The sequence below is a fragment of the Brienomyrus brachyistius genome, chromosome 11 (genome assembly GCF_023856365.1).
Source record: "Brienomyrus brachyistius isolate T26 chromosome 11, BBRACH_0.4, whole genome shotgun sequence".
NCBI classification, from domain to species: domain Eukaryota; kingdom Metazoa; phylum Chordata; class Actinopteri; order Osteoglossiformes; family Mormyridae; genus Brienomyrus; species Brienomyrus brachyistius.
The window spans coordinates 5,802,201-5,818,656 of NC_064543.1; the positions used below are offsets into that span (position 1 = coordinate 5,802,201).

Below are 16,456 nucleotides of genomic sequence, written 5' to 3' on the forward strand. Positions count from 1 at the left end.
GGAAGGAAGGGAATGAACAGGCTAATGTAGGGAGGTGGTGTGAAAGTCTGGGCAGAGAGCACCAGAGAGCGCCAAGGCCAGGCCGAAAGAGGGGGCTCTGGAGGTGTGAAGGAACGACAATGGCTCCTAAGCCAGCAGGCTGCTGCCTGTTTCCATCTGGCTCAGCTTATCCAGACTCTGCGGGGATCCTTCTGCATGCCAAACCGCGACGCTTCATTTGGGCTCTTCAGAGATGAGGTGAGCAGACTATGGATTTGGTCAGAAGCACATGGGCACCTGCAGCCTTATCAACCATGAAGGATATTCAGGAAGGGATAAGGAATAATACCACCTGAGATTTTATACGTTATACAAACAGTTTATTTAAGGAAAAGGAACAGTGGCAAAAACATGGTGTTTATTTTTCAGTACAAATGCTTTTTCCTGGGGTGGAGCAACACTAGGGCAACAGTAGCGCGTTCTTTAACAAATAGGACAAACACAACAGCCATAGTGTAAGGCAATCAGGAGATCGTGCCAGAGGTGCCAGGTTTCTCCCTGCAGAGACAGACACATCGTTAGCTAAAGAGCTATGCTTACATCAGGTGTGTATAGAGGGGCGGGGCCATAGGGGCAGTGGGCCCAGCTACAAGCCGATTGGCCCCAGAGGGCTGGAGTTCCTGTCACTCACTAATTAAAAACATATGATTGACGAATGAATCTGTATGAATTATTGCCCCCCCCCCCCCATACGATCTCCACCTTAAGAAAACCCCTGGCCCACATACAAGAGGACTGTGAAACTTTTGATAATTAACTGTTACTTTGATGGAAACACACTGAGTTATCCAACCCCCCCACAGGTGCTTACCCCTGTGCTCCAGGGGGAGGTCCCCTTCATACAGAGCCATAGCCAGGGCACGTTTCTGCTCGCCCCCCAGCTCAGACCACTGCTCCTCAGTCACAGCAGATGCCTGCTCCACAGTCAGCCAGGAGAGCTGGGGAGAGCTGAGCGCCACCTGCAGGACAACATTCAAAAAAACAAGAAACTCTAGGTACAGAAGATCACCCCTATTTACATTTTCTTAAATTCCTGGGTGCAGTGATTATGTCTGTGTCTAAATGGAGATAATTACACGACCCATTATTACTACCCAAATATTACACTGTTTAGTGACAAAACATTTTTAATTGCACATTATTCAATCTGCATTCCTAATTAATGACCTCGAAGGGCCACTGAAGAATGCCGATTAATTGTTTTGTTTTTTATTTTTTTATTTTTAATCGGTGAAAAGCGGAGAGATCTGGAATTCTGAACGCTGTAGGGATCCCTGTGTGTAATCTTGCAGCAGACCTTCACTTCCAGTTCTGGCAGAGAATGGGGTCTGTTGCCATGGAGATTCTATTACAGGGGAACTCCTACAGAGAGCTTTTCTACACAGCCAATATAATCTCCCAGCCATGTGATCTGAGGTCACAGCAATACTAAACCAGGAAGGATAATTCTCATAAGCGGAAGGAGACGACTACTGTGAAATATGACATGTCTCAGGAACGTGTGTGGAATACTTATTCATATTATGTATTATAAATCAAATCCAGTGGTTTTCAGTGATGATCCGCGCACACTGGATGTCAATAAGCCAAATGGATTCTCCCAGTACTAGATGTCAGCTATACGAAAGAGAGATACCTCAAGATCCGCGACTCATAACGGATCTGAAAGCACTCACCGCCATCTTGGTGGGTGGGATCAGAGCAATAACTTCTGGGGTCAGTCCCTCCACCTGCTCCCTCACCAGCGCAGACAGCACCATGTCAGGTAGTCCCACTGATGTGGGAGGCACAGGTACACTTGGTTCATCTGAGCCACCCATGCTGGTTCCAGTGAACCCCCCCCAGCCCCCCACCAGCGGCCAGCCGGAGCGTACCTGCCAGGTTTCCAATCTCGGTGAAGATCTCAGGTCCCCAGCTGCTGATGGGGCCGAAGCCTTGAGGACGTGAGAGCTGAGAAAGCAGAGCTTCCATCTGCTGCTCGGAGCACGGTAGGCGCAGGTCTCTCAGGAACAGGGTCGCCATGCTGACCGAAAGGCATACAAACGTATTCCTACAAGCCCCGTTTGGCACTGTCAGAATTAACCGTATAAAAGTTTGTTGAGACTTTTTGGTCTTTCCTTTTTGTCTGACCTGAGATGTTTGGGGTCCAAGCGGCTGATTTCCGTGGGACTAAGTCCACACAGGAGATTCCCAAGAGACGCCAACTCTGTAGCTTCCAGCTCCTCCAGCTTCAGGTCACTATGACGTAGAAAACTCATCATGGCTGCCCTCACCTGATGCAAAGATGGCAAGGGGTGCGACACACGGATAAGTGCACTGAGGGGAGTGGTACACTGCAATGCAGCAGAAATGTCTCCGTACCTTCTTAGGTGTCCATCCCCTCCAGGCACCCAGGTGAATTACTGTTCCCAGGTCTGCCAGGTTGGTGTCCTGAAGTTCCCTTTCGTTCATTTCCGTCACCAGACAGCCAAGCTCCAAGATCCGCTCACGGGTCAGGCTTTTCGCTGGACCATAGGACTGCAGAAAACAAAACCCACCCACTACACTGCATTCCGCTCAAAGCCATTAAGGACTGCAGCAATTTCCCAGATTTTTCTCTCTTTATGCCTGTTTATAGAACAATTTCTGCAAAACACAACAAAAATGTTGATCTCGAGTGGAATAAATGCCGATTTTATTATTAGCATATTAGCATAAGCCAAGAACCTGCTTATTAAGGTCCAGACCTTCCATTAATCCATCTCAGCGTCAGATAGATTGCTTCCTGTTTGTGATACGTCTCACTGTGGGGGACAGACCTGGCGGAGTAGCGCCCACAGTGCCCGACGCTGTTCGGGACTGAGGGAATCATCCTGAGCCAGATCCTCCACACAGTTGGCCAGCTCCTCCTCCTCCATCCGGCCCAGCTGAGCTGCTGTCCAGGCCGAGGGAAACGTGCCCTTGATATCTGCACAGCCCGGGACTGGTTCTGCTTGCCGAGGCATTTGCAGGGGATCAGATGTCAGAATATGAGCACCACAAGGTTATGTAAAAAAACAAAGCCAGGGGCCTCCTCACCTTTCCTCCGCCTGCCCCGTCTCCGGACGATGCCCCGGACCAGGTTCTCTCTCTTCTCGACTAGCTCCCCCAGAGGCTTGCAGCTCTGGCCCACCTCGCTGTCCTCCCAGCTCTTCTGGCTCTCCAGGACTTGCTCCACCACATCTGGTCTCAGCACATCCTAACGGGAATACACCACTGGCCTATTACCAGCAGATCCACTATCGAGGGTGTGGGCATCACCATGACGACACGCCATGTTCTCACCAGGGGAATAGACGCAATCTGAGAAGGTGAGAGGGCAAACAGCAGCCTGCCAGTGTGTTCCACTTCCTCAATGGTCCAAGTGGCTGGGTCCCTGTAGCACACAAGTAAACACAGACAAACGTTGAACCAAAAGATTCTGTATTTAACACAGGATAACTTGTTGAATTTAAGGTAGTCTGGACTAAATGTAAGTGAACAAACATAAAGTCCATTTAAACTGGGCTACCTTAAATCCAAGCAAGAAAACCCAACTCATGCGACCAAATAAAGGTCATGAAAAGTAGGGAAGGGCAGAGTCTCCACACCCCAGCAGGTCTCTCTGGGTGAGGATCCTGGCCATCTCCTTCATGGTGTCCTGGGGCAGGCAGTAGCCCTTCATCTCATCCAGCCTCAGCCTCAGAGCCTCCCGCTCCACTTGTCCAAACGTGTCCCGGTCCAGGAAGGGCATGAGTGGACCCAGGAGGTCTAAAGCAGCTCCAGAGACATCCTCCTCCTGAGAGATGGCCTACAGAGGCAAGTAGACGTAAACCATAACTCAACCTAGTTCTTGGGGTCCCTCAGACAGTCCACTTTTTTGCTCCAAGCCAATCAAAATCGCCGAATGCCTGTTTCTAGTGTACTGGGAGGTGAGAGGAAGCCAGGTTGGGCAACACTGCTGTAGAGTGTAACCACAACTTAACTCTGTTCGAGATAAAACCCTAAAAATAAAATAGCACTGCACTGAGACTCATAATCGTGCTATAGCTTCAGCTCAAAATTTGTCATTCAGCTGACAAGTTGTTTCGGATTGTTGTTTTAAAACTGTGGTTTCGTGTTCCTTGTTATCGGCTGCTTGGTGCCTGAACATCCTGGTATACGCTCCGGGCTCACCATGACCTTGATCCCGATCCTGATAATGGGTGGCTCTAAATAATCCAGTTTATAAACACAGAATGACATCAGAGGGCGTTTCCATGAGCAACCACTTCAATTCAAGAACTCAGAAACCCACAGTGAGAGCAGATTTCCCCACTGTTTTCATTCGGGGATCCCGTAAAGATGCTCTACGTACCAGTATGGCAACGGCTCTTTCTGCTAAAGCCGCTTGCTTGTGGCGTGGAAGCCGGAGGAATCCGCCGATGTCCCGGCGGATGTGTTCGAGAACAGCCATGAAGGACGCGTTAGACAGGCTCTCAAGCAGCTGCACTCTGAGATCCACCAGAGGCACAAGTGAGATGATTAAGCTGTCAAACCAGTACAGGAGAAAAGCACGGAGAAACAGGAATTATGGGAATGCTTCTTACGGTAATCCTGCAGAGAAGGATGGGGGCAGGATATTTAAATCACTCCTTGGTCTTTTCAGAAGCTCCTCCACAACACATTTTCTCTGGAAGGAACAGAGGGATAACAAAATCACATGCAAAACATACTTTGTTTGGGCCATTAATATCTGACACTCAAGTCGCAATTCTTGCACAAAAATATCTTTAAAAATTCAAAAAGACATTAGAAGTGTTTTTTGAATGTTTTGAAATCCTAAAAGGATGTACAGGATGTATACAATGCATGTAAATGATGCATAAAGTGTATGTAAAGGATGCATACATGCGATGTTCTGAGGGAGAGTCATGGTGAATTTCCGTACCAAAGATGGTGTCATCCCTCCTGGCAGTTCAGTGACCAGAAACAGCAACTCCAAGAAACCGGACTCATTGGCCCAGAGCCTGAACCAATCACAGCTCATCCCACTGGCAATACGGCCCAGGGCCCTATAGTCAAAACCACCACATGGGAGAAACCAAAGGCCAGTAATGTGGTGAAAAGCTGTTATGCTTTTCTATGCACATTTAATGTGTTTTGGCCAAAAATGGACCAAAATGAAACACACATTGACAGCGGCAGCGTCCTGTGGAAGACAGTTAACTGATCAGATTATAAACCAAGATGGGACTGAAAAGCAGTTAAAGTTTGTATGCAGACATTCAAGAGTGCAGCATTTCTCATGTCACTGAATCAAATATAAGTTCGTTAGCGAATCACGGCCGAACTATAACAAATGTCAGCCTGTCTAGGGTCTCTCCTTCCTGGAATAGGCTATTAACTCACCACGACCCTGTACTGGATAAGTGGAATTGATGGATTTATGGATGGATGCTTCTTGCACAATCAGAAATCTTGTCCTACTGTATAGGGGGGGATAGCTAACTGCAGCCGAGAATGTAGGATTAGGCGAAGCTGGTCTCCATTACCTTAAAGACTCTCTTGTTATGTTTGTGGTTTGAAGGATCTTCTTGAAAAGGAGCTGAGCCTGGGCAGAGGACCAGAGATAGGAGTTTGAGGGAAAACTTAAGTATCTTCTCCGGCACATTCTGTGACAAAATCCCTTCAAAGCTGACAGTAGTCATTTACAAATCCCTTCAGGTCTGCTGTAGTTCAGTGAAGCATCTCTTTCAATAGCAAGTCAGCAATGTGCCGTGTTCTTCACTAATAAATTGTTCGTAAATAATAAACCAGCTTCACCAGGCAGAAATATAGTCGATGCAAGTGGCAGGAAAGTGGCAGGGGTACCTGCTGGGGAGACCAGGGCAGGTGTCTGTAGGTGGCAATAGACCTCAGGACAGCGGGGCCATCTAACGCTGAAGCCAGCATCTTCAGGGGCACGTAGGGAAGGAGGCACTGCAGTCGTAGGCTGGTGTTTCCCGAGATCTTCTCCAACGCCTTTGAAAACACAATGAGTACAGAGACTGTCCTATACAGGAAGCTAAATCACTGGGAAGATGGCGGGGGGGGTGGTCAGCTGTGCCTGGACTTGGACTGCCCCCCCCCCCCCCCCCCATGGTGGCATCTGGGCAGAATCAGGATCAGTGGAGCTGTTTAGCTGTGAAAACTGTAAAGCAGGCTGTGATGGAGTCACACTGCAGAGAGACAACAGCTACAGGATATAGTTCGGAAACCCCAGGTTTAGGGTATAAGCTAGTCAGAGAAACCCGCGGGTACCTCCTGAAGGATGCTGTGCAGTACGGCTCTCTGGGTCGGCGTCGGCAGCCTGGACAGGAGAGTGTTCCAGCACCGACAGGGGGACGGTTCCCCAAGCGTGGGCCCGGACAGGGCCCTCAGAACCGAGGGAGACAGGCCCTTCAGGAGGGGCTGTAGCCTGCACAGTTCACCCAGCCGGAGCTGCAGAGGGGGCAGTGATGTAGTAAAGGACCTGGACCATTTACCTACTAGAATCCAAAAAGCAGAGCAATCTAGAGAGACCTTTACGCTTTTCCTTCAAGACCCTGAGATGTTTCTTTGGAAAACAGGAGGACGGAGACAGAGCACAGCGGAGTGAGCTGGTCACTTACATTTACTTCCTGAGTTAACTTCGTTAAAATCCTGAAAGCCTGAGAAAACAGCAGTAGCCGAGTTGGTTAGAGACACTAAACATGAAACCGTTACTTGTTTACTTTTAAAAGTGACTACAGAAGATATCATTAAAAAAAAAAACGGGACCGTACTTGGAGATCACTGCTTGGCCAAAAAAAAATGTGGACTTTAATATTTTGTTGGATTGTCATTTTAGCTTTGATTATGGTGCATGTTTGTCAGGCCATTGTTTCCACAATCACATGCAACATCTTAACATTTATTTTCACCCAGATTTGCATTCATTTCTCATGGAGAACTCGTACTGATGACAGGTGAGTTGAACCATTCTGTCATTTCTTCTTCAGCACACCCCAAAGACTCTGCGGTGGTCAATTCATGTGTGAAAATGATCCCCTCGTGCTTCTGAGCCCCTCGTCCACAATTTGAGCCTGAGAATTTCCTCATGCCATTAGCGAAGAAAAAAGTCCACCGATGATGGATGGAGGTGTAACCTGGCCAGTCAGTAGATTCAGGTACTCAGCTGACTTCATTTTATTGCTGCATAATGTTGCTCAGCTGTAATAGTGATCCAGTCATTGGCGTTTAAGTATTTTCTGAGTTAAATTCAAATGGCTTTTTTTTTTTGACTGGGCAGACTGGGCAGTGTATTTATTGGATGCTTTAATTTGCAGTGAAAGGTTAACCACTGCACCATCGTGCCTCCCCGATTTTAAAATACCAGTATAAGTATTTTATTAAGAATTTACACTAAAAATAAAATATAACAAGAAAAGCATTGTGCAATACAAATGTCAGTTCCTGTACATGCCTAGGAGGTGGCATGCTTGAGTCGTCTTCCTGTTTTACTGCTATTTTTTACCTCGCAATCTCTTATATTGAATATAGGGAAGACTCAGAAGCAGGCATGGGCGATATGACCTACAACTATTATCACGGTATATTTCACGTTTTGGAGGGTGATGGTATTACATCACGGTATTACTTTGTTACAAGTTTTATTAGTATGTCCTGAATGAATGAATTAGTATGTACTGTCCCTTTATATAAATTAAAGAAATATTTTATAATACAAGAAGTACACTTTAATTGCTAATTTACATTTTAATTACATGGGCGGTTTTATTTCGAAACAATACAAAAAGTGAACAATGCACTTTTCATTTGTAATTAAACGCAGGGCTACCAGCTGCGTTTACCAACTGTGGAGTGAGATTTTTAAATTCGAGACCAAGTCTGAACGCGCATTTACATGTATGTATGTTTTTTTTTTACCTTGTATATGGTCTGCAGGGTTTGCAAACTACCCCAATTAAAAACGTACCTTTTTTAATTGTTTAACCTGAGTTGATTTGTATGAAAAGAACTTTTTTATAGTTGTTAAATAATGTAAAACATGAAGTCACAAATAACTATGTCTATTTTTCAAACATTTTATAAAGTAATGCGTTTGAAAACTTTTCAGCTGTAGGATTTCAGAACACAGCAGCCACTCTATTAGAAACATTACGGCATTTTGGGTGAGGGTGTTAGATTCGCTGCTGTTATTAACACTAATGGCGCCTTAGCGCAAATAAAAGGGCTACTTAAGCAGCACAATAACACTGGTAATGACTATGACATCACTGTACCGCCCACCCCTACTCAGCAGTGACACTGAATTAATAAATGAATATCACACTTTTACACTTCAATAATCATTGTTGTGTGTATGAAAGGATTAAAGTGAGTGTAGCAAATGTGTTACAATTCAGAGTTTTAGTAATATTCTACTATCGGGAAAAATTCTGCTATGCGGCAGTGCATTGGTCTCGACATTCCTGGATGCAAGACCTTTCAATGCATGTTTAAAATCAGATTCATGTCATTTTTCTTGGAAATTTCAGAAAGCTGTCTAGAGCCTCTGCAATTGATCAGTATCTCTCCCGGCCCACGGGGCAATGTCTGTTTGGATAGGACAGCGTTCCGTGACCCTTACCTGGGCCGGGGGGTAGCTGGGCAGGCCGGGCTGGGAGAGGATCTGCAGGAGTCTGGGGGCGGGAAAGGGCTGGAGGAAGGAGGCTCCCAGACGAGGCAGCAGGCCGCGCAGTGCGCTCAGCTCCGGTGGGGACAGGCTGCTGGCGTCGAGATGCCTGACAGCGAGGGCCAGCCAGTGAGCCAGCTGAGAAGATCCGCCAGTGGCGGAGAGCGACAGTTAGGGCTTAGGGGAAGAGTTAACATATCTCAGGATGATACCTGATAACAAATTATCTGAGGATGTTATCTGATGACTGAACACTGGAGGATGCAGTGTCGTGTGGAAACAGCTGATTCAACATGTTGCAGCTGTAAACATGACGTCCTTTTGTACTGGCCTCCCATTACCCCAAGCCCAGGCTCGCTGGGGGCCCCATTACCCAGAAATAACATGGTGATAGATCTTAGTGGACCCTTAGGAAGTTCCATGTGTAGGGAGCAGAGGCTAAGGCTAAGCTAGAATTTTCGCAGTTGGTGTAAGCTCAGATAGTGGATGCACTGGGTGTGGAGATAATTGCGTGGTGGTGACTTGCCATCTCCCCCCCCCCCCCCTCCTCACCCGGCCCGTGGAGCTGGCATGTCCCTCCGACACACACGTGGCCAGCTGGCGCCACAGCGGTGGTGAGACCATGAGAAGCTGGTGTAGCTCTTCAGGGTTCAGGTAACACGCCAGAGTCCCGAGCCGGCTGGAGCGAAACAGGCGCCTGAGCTCACCTGACCACAAGCGGCTGAGCGTCGCCTGTCGGCAGCGTTCTTACCTCACATCCACGCATGTCAGGTTCTTACTCTTGCTGAAAACGGTGCGCAGCACATGGCGCCCCCTGGTGGCATCGAGGCTGCTGTTCCCCAGATCCTCCACCAGGGGACTGAGCTAAAGGAATAAAGAAAAACAGTCAGGATCTATTTACATGCGAGAGTCATTGTCAGATGGACGCCAGGGGTTACGGCGTTACAGCAGCATTCCAAGCAGCTGACCTGCTGCACTGTCAGCCTCTGGAAGTAGCAGACAGGGACGTATGGAAGCAGCGGGAGGATGGAGCTGAGGAAGTACGCCGGCCAGGACGGGACCTCCTCCACAACTTTGGTCTGCAGGAGCCGCTTGACAAAAGCTCTTTTCTGTGGAGACTTCATCTCAGAGCTGTGATCACGAATAGCCATTAGCCTAATACACAGAAGAGCACCACGGGTCTCTTTTATTCATGTATTCAGTGAAGTACATATAGCATATTGTTGTTTAACATCCAGTGAAGTATAATCATCCACTAATGCAGTGTTGGCTGACATCAGTGAAGTGCATCCACTGACACAATGCTGTCTAATTTCCACTGAAGTACATCCACTGACGCACTGCAGTCTAATTTCCACTGAAGTACATCCACTGACGCACTGCTGTCTAATTTCCACTGAAGTGCATCCACTGACACACTGCTCTCTAACATCCAGTGAAGTACATCCACTGAGACATTGCTGTCTAATTTCCACTGAAGTGCATCCACTGACACACTGCTGTCTAACATCCAGTGAAGTACGTCCACTCACACACTATCGTTGACCATTAGGGAGGTCGGGAAGGTCATGATATCGGAAACAGACATGAATGGGATGAACTGTGAGAGGTCTACAAAGAGGTCAGGAGTCACACGGGTGAACTTGTGAATGAAAGCAGAGGTCATCGTCTCCATGGCTTGCTGTTCCTTCTGGGATGCCTAAGAACAAACAGTCGAGTCAAACACACTAAAAAAATTGAAATAAATTCAACACAGCATTTCATATTCATATGGCAATCCTCCCATTCGGGGCTACAGTGCACGTCTGTAAGGATGCCATTCCCCAACAGGACTCACATATTATCTAGACTATGGCGTCGAGGCAGAACACGCAGAGCAAACCCACCACAAAGATGGGGAAAAAACGCACAAACACCAGCGAAACAATGCAAAACGGTCGACTTAAAGCTCAACGAGACTGAACTCTTCTGTTACGGTGGCACCCGAGAGCCCGCCCCATCTCTACAGGTGATCACTTTAATACAGGAGACCGAGGCTTGTCTGGGACCCCGCTCTGTTTGGTCAGTGATCCTCCCCCACCTGGGCTGTTTCCACCTGCAGCTGGTCCCAGCTCTGCCGCATGTGGGACAGGAACCTCTTCACAGCCTCCTTCTCAGCAGTCATCACCAGCGTGCGGATGCTCTCTCTCGGCATCTGCAGGTACTCCTGGACAACAGAGGCTCCTGCTTTCAGCTTCACGCCCCGGAACTGCTGCGGTGGCTACACTGTTTTGCCGGATTGCGGATGTACCTGGAACAGGACCCTCAGGGCTGAGGAGTTGTCCTCCCTCTGGATGAGGTCCCACAGAACAGGCTGTAGGAGGACAACACAAACTGCTGGGCCATTCTGACACTCAGGAGACACAATCGAAGCTTGTCGAAGGGTCTGTATACTCAGGTGCAGCTCCGGAAAAAATGAAGAGACCACTCTATATTTTTTTTAAATATGCATTTTTAAATCCTGGTTCTGCTGGCAGAAGGTTACACTGAGCGGCAGGTCGCTTTAAGGCCCAAAGTTCATAAGTCAGCAGTACACAAGAAGAAAGTGAGGCAGGAAACCAGGTAAAGGGTGGAAGTGTCTTTCTAATACCAGAGAAAAGTCTATATTTCACAAAGGCACCGACCCATAAACTGAGTAAAGACTGAAAGCTAAAGGTTTTGCTGTGGTCTTTTAACTTTTTCCAGAGCTGTATATGCATAATCTATAGTTAAGCAGCTATCAGTGTGAGAACATTAATGTTATGTGATACAAGAGAAAAGGATGGAAACGCAATGATCCGCATTTTCTCCACTTTACTGGTTTCCGCAGAACGTACCAAAGTTGGTGCGAATTCATTACTTTGCCGACTTTCTGTTCTTAACAAAATTAAAACAATAACATATGTTTTCTGAGGGATGTCATCGATCACATGACACATACACTGAAGCAGCTCAACAGGTCCTCCTTCAGGGAGGGGTCTTGCTCTTTTCTGAGGAAGAGCCCAATGGTGTGGAGAACGCTGAGGGAGGCATTGGGCCGGAGGGTACCCCAGAAGGAGGTGTTGTCCAGGAGGCTGGAGAGCAGGATGGCCTGGCTTAAACCTTGTCGTACGTCACTCTCGCCCTCCTCTAGCCCCGCGGAGATGCCCACCACAAAGTCCAGCACACGTAGCACATACCGTACCGCACCCAGCCAGCCCACCCGCTCATCCCGCCCCCCCTCGCACTGACTCAGGCTGTACAGCGCCTCCAACAGGAAGGGGGCGGGGCTGGCACACAGCCGGGAGGTGTCGAAGTTGTAGGGTGCCGGCAGCATATCGAAAACCCGCTGCAGGAAGCATTTCTCTCCACCACCAGCTGGTTCCAACCCCAGGTCAGAGCACCATCCCAGCACCCAAGGCTGGGCGGCCGCCAATGGATGGAGCAGGGTGGCGTTGAGGCAAATGTGCTCCTTCAATCCCTCTGTCCCCGCGCACAGCTGTAGCAGGGTGTGGTTAGTGAAGTGTTCGCCTCCCCAGTGCTCGTAGTCACAGGGTTCCTGCCCCAAGGGGCCGGAGCTATCATTGTGGAGAACTCTGGAGCAGTAATCTGCTGCCCAGCCACTTTCATGGGGGTAGGGCTCCGAGTCGTTCCCGCAGAGAGACGCGACGAGGGTAGAGCTGTTTGGGAGGAAGCACCTCCTGAAGTCCCGAGCACTGAGGGAGCGAGTGCGGAGCTGCGTGAGACATTCATCATCAGGATCTGGGCCTGAGCCTCCTGAGGTCTTACTGGACAGCTGCACACACAGTTCATCGATGCCGGTCCGGTTGAGGTACTGGTAATCTTGGGTCAGAGATGCCTAGAGATCAACAAGGTCCTCAGTTATAAATTCGACTAAAGCAAAAGTGGATTTAGGAGCATGCAGTTACAAAAGCAAACAGTGGTTTGACTTCCTTAGATACAAATCTGGACGGCTGCAGATGAGTTAACTGGATTAAGACAGTATATGGAGTAAATCAGGTTCCCCAAGAGCAGACAGCTTCCTTACCTGCTGAGCTCGCTGCAGCCAAAAGGAGGCGTTGGCGCAGACAGTGTTGTTGAACTCGCGGGCGAAAAATTCACTGCACACGTGCACCCAAAAGAAGTCCTCCTCCGCAGCAGAGAGGTACCAGGCAGCGTCGGAGCACGAGGCGTGCAGGTCCGGCCCAACGTGACCGGCTTCAGCGACGGTGCCGTCATCGTTTCCGTCGAATAGGTTGCAGTAGAGGAAGACAGTGAAGTTGGAGACTCCAGTGAGGCCTGGAATGGAGTCGTTACAAGCTGCCTCCAGGATCTCTGCGGAAGAGAGATACTCAGAGCCCCTCCGCTTCGAGCCTGCGCTCTTCGATGGGTGAGGCTTGATGGACCGAGGCCTTTGAGCCGGACGCAGCGGTCTGGATGATCTTCCATCTTCCTGGAACGAGGGGCAGGACCGAAACTGGGGCCTAGTGGGAGGCCCTTGGGAACTGAAGCCCAAAGCCTGGACATTCCAGGTCAGGTTATTCCTGATGCCCCTGCCGAGTGAAAACAGGCTTGACTCAGATAGACCATTTCTTCCGGAGTCTTCTGGTCCACATTATCAGCTGGTTAACAATGAGATCTGGTTTATGGTCTTGGCACTATTGGTCTAAATTTTCAGCTGCATCAGATCACAGTTTATGCACAAGTTAAAATGTATTCTCAAATTTTACAATTATATCAGTTTTCACTGCAATGTAATATCCTAAAAAACTAAAAAAAGCTTTCATAAAATTGCCTGTATAATTCAACTTACCACAGAATTAGCTGTCTTAAGTCACCTTAAAAAAGCGAAAACAAAAACAATTTAAGAAGAACAACAAATCACAAAGTGCCCAGGGAGGCTTATTGAAAAACAAAGAGTGAGTCTTTGTAAGGACACAATTGGGGTTTATGTAACCTCATCTCTAAGCGCACAATGCTGTGGATATTCGGTTACTGCTAGCCTTGAAAAGGGAAAGCAAATTAACTTCACTCCTGGATTTCTAGCAGCATGTCTGCCCTCGGACAAAACATCAATTACGCTCTAAAATGTTAATGGTTAAAGTGGACGTGCTGATTTAAGCAGCGATTCTCATCTTTCAAACCCAAAGTTTTGCGTAAAGCCGGCAGTGTACATCTTTGTTCTCCTTGAATAAAAACCAGTGGCGTTTTCCCTGATCCTAACATGTGAAGATAAAGGTTTTGAATATAAAGAATGGAAAACTTGCCTACAGAACATTTCCCATGCTGGTTGGGGTGGGGTACACCCACCAAACTGCTGACTTCATCAAGCAGAGCATCGGTCACATGGGATACCTTCTTTCGCAGGTTACCATAGACTGAGCTTCCCACCCTGTGCAGAAGACCCCGTCGCAGACCATCCAATCCCTTCAGGAGGACAGGGTTCGGCTCAGCCAATCGGCTGGCCGGCTCTGCAGGACTGGACCTCGACAGTGCCTGCAGGAGGAGAGAGCTCATCGATCCCAGGTCCTCAGAATTGGGCCTCGTCTGGTTGATTGGGTGGCTGTCCTCTCGGAAGGCCTCTGGAAGCATGCTGAAGGGCTTAAATCGTCCAGCTGAGGGGGACCCGGTGTGATGCTCGCCGGCCAGTATCGCGGGATGCAGGTTGATGACGGGCTTCCAGTTCCGCGTCTCCAGGAAGTCCGTGAGCTGCTGGAGCCAGCCGACATTGAAGGCGCAGTCGTCACGCCCTTTCAGAATGCAAATGAAGCCCTGGACCCCTGCACTGGCCTGGCCGTAGGTGCCACTGAGCAGCCCCTGCAGTGTGGCGTCCAGCAGTGCACTGATCATCCTCCAGTTCTGCGAGAAGAACGTGAGCAAAGGTCTTTGGTTCTGCTGCCCTGAGAGGCTGGCAATGGCCTGCACCAGGCCCAGCAGCCCGTCCCAGTGAGGGCTGCCTCGTAGCGACAGGAAGAGGTCTAACATTTTGAAAGTTGGTCTGGGTGCCACCTTGCCATCCCAAGTAGAGTACAGACCCTCCTTGTTGAGCTGGAGAAAGGAATAGAGCACATTCTCCCAGAACTGGTCTTGGTCTGATGGATGGGGGTTGTCCTTGGCCTCTCCCACCCCCTGCAGGTACATGGAGATATTATACAGAAAACCCGAGAGCCGGTTCCGGTCCAACGCCTTGTCCAGTTCTGGCTGGCTGCTGTCCCCCCGAGGCAGCAGGCCCAGTGTTTTCAGCCCCCCAACGATGTTCTTCACCGCGGAGTGGATTTGCTGATCCCGAGCCCTGACTGCCGCAGGCCTTTCCCTGTAGGGCTGCCAACCTCCACCTTTGCGCCAGGCATGCAGCAGGTCCTTCAGCGCCGCTTCTGTCTGGGCCGCCCTGCTGTTCCCTGAATGAAAAAGGCAGTGGGATGATAAGTTGACAGCAAAAGGAAAACGGACATCCCTCGGGGAATGGGGTGGCGTAAAAAACACACTGACCTCTGCCAAAGACTGCGACTGGAGCAACGAGAACAATGAGGAGTGCGATGTACACGGCCGTCCCGTGCCTCAGCATCCTGACACCTCTCTTTGCCGACCACGGGTCACGACGGGCTGAGCGGCATCCCTCGAGGCTCACTGCACCTACTCTGCCAGTGCACCAGAGTCTGGCCGCAGCGAGAGCAGTGAGATACGTGTCACCCTGTAGGATGGACATGCAATGTTAATGATCAGCCGGGAACCTGATTAGCATACATACAAAAAAAGCCAATTACTCTGCACCTAACAACACTTAGTCTAACTGCCGTCTCCCTTCGCTAAAATCACCTGTAACGGTCTTCTCTAAAGGAACTTGCTAATGTACAGTCTTTGCAGTGTTGTGAGGTGACCATGAAAATCAGTAACTTTCAGACACGCTTTCACACTGCAAAAAAAATCTTTCACAAAGCAGCACTCCTTACATTTGCAAAAACGTCTTACTTACAGCAAAGTTGGTCCATTCGTAGGTTTGAAATTCTTTGCTCAGCTGTGTCTGGATCTTCAGGGCTGCATGTGAGTCAGTCACCATCAAAAACCTGCTGCGTCCGTCAGCTTGCAGAAGCAAATGGACAGTCGGCTTCCCCTCTGTTTCTCTCTCTATCTCCCTAAGTCATTTCTCACTATTTTCTCTAACTCTGCACCCATCTCCGTCTCCCTCTCTTACTCTATACCTGCCACTCTGTCTTTCCCTCTCCCTCCCCCCCCCCCCCCCATACCTGCTCCTCCTCCCCGCCTCTGAGATTCAGCTGGTTGCACAAACACCCCCAGCTTCATGTTTCAGCGCCATCATGCTGTCATATGCCAGCTGACTTTCTGCAGCAGACGCCGGGGGACCAACATTCGGGGTGTGAGCAGGAGAAGCTCTCAGGAATTGTTATTGCACCAATCACACACCATCAAGGTGCATCAAACAAGAAGACATATTAGCATGATGTGTTACCAATAAATATATCCTATTGCCTTTTTAAAGTAATAACCAGAGATCGTTGAAATAAGTAGTGACATGATGATGGTTTTCCAGTAGCTACTGCAGCCTTCTCTCACTGGGGTCTGCCAGGTAACTTTGGGCACTGTCCTTGGGGGAATTTTTTAAAGGTCTGCTGAAGCTGTCAGGGCACAAACAGACCCCTCTCTCTGTCACCAGGACCAGACAATCAGGCCTCTGATACAGAAGTCATGTCTCCCCCTGTGTTTGTGCGCTGTCACTGGCTGAAACCT

The 16,456-nt window shown here is 48.9% G+C and overlaps 1 protein-coding gene across 2 annotated transcripts; it reads right to left on the reverse strand.

The window, feature by feature from the left end:
- Positions 1 to 343: 343 nt before the first annotated feature.
- LOC125751618 (stereocilin) lies at positions 344 to 15,944 on the reverse strand. 2 transcript variants are annotated; one of them, XM_049030666.1, is made up of 30 exons: positions 15,684 to 15,944; positions 15,200 to 15,401; positions 13,978 to 15,108; positions 13,524 to 13,548; positions 12,759 to 13,263; positions 11,673 to 12,569; positions 11,004 to 11,066; positions 10,794 to 10,919; positions 10,246 to 10,412; positions 9,682 to 9,868; positions 9,465 to 9,577; positions 9,266 to 9,392; positions 8,669 to 8,851; positions 6,669 to 6,707; positions 6,319 to 6,498; positions 5,890 to 6,039; positions 5,571 to 5,629; positions 4,967 to 5,090; positions 4,626 to 4,708; positions 4,394 to 4,529; positions 3,648 to 3,847; positions 3,343 to 3,433; positions 3,097 to 3,256; positions 2,838 to 3,007; positions 2,401 to 2,556; positions 2,170 to 2,312; positions 1,914 to 2,062; positions 1,716 to 1,813; positions 851 to 998; positions 344 to 537 (listed from the first exon to the last, which is right to left on the reverse strand). In XM_049030666.1, the coding sequence occupies exons 1-30, from the start codon at positions 15,765 to 15,767 to the stop codon at positions 440 to 442; spliced, it is 5,994 nt and encodes a 1,997-aa protein (XP_048886623.1). In that variant the 5' UTR covers positions 15,768 to 15,944; the 3' UTR covers positions 344 to 439. The 2 variants fall into 2 exon arrangements, with proteins under 2 accessions (XP_048886623.1, XP_048886622.1); XM_049030665.1 differs by having other exon boundaries at positions 2,838 to 3,010.
- Between the last annotated feature and the right edge of the window lie 512 nt (positions 15,945 to 16,456).

Coding starts and splice junctions, on each gene's coding strand:
- LOC125751618 (XM_049030665.1), bottom strand. CDS start 15,767: ATGGTGACTGACTCACATGCAGCCCTGAAGATCCAGACACAGCTGAGC. Junction 10,920..11,003: donor CCCTGAGGGTCCTGTTCCAG/GTACATCCGCAA, acceptor TCTGTTGTCCAG/GAGTACCTGCAGATGCCGAG. Junction 3,011..3,096: donor ACGGGGCAGGCGGAGGAAAG/GTGAGGAGGCCC, acceptor TGCCTCGGCAAG/CAGAACCAGTCCCGGGCTGT.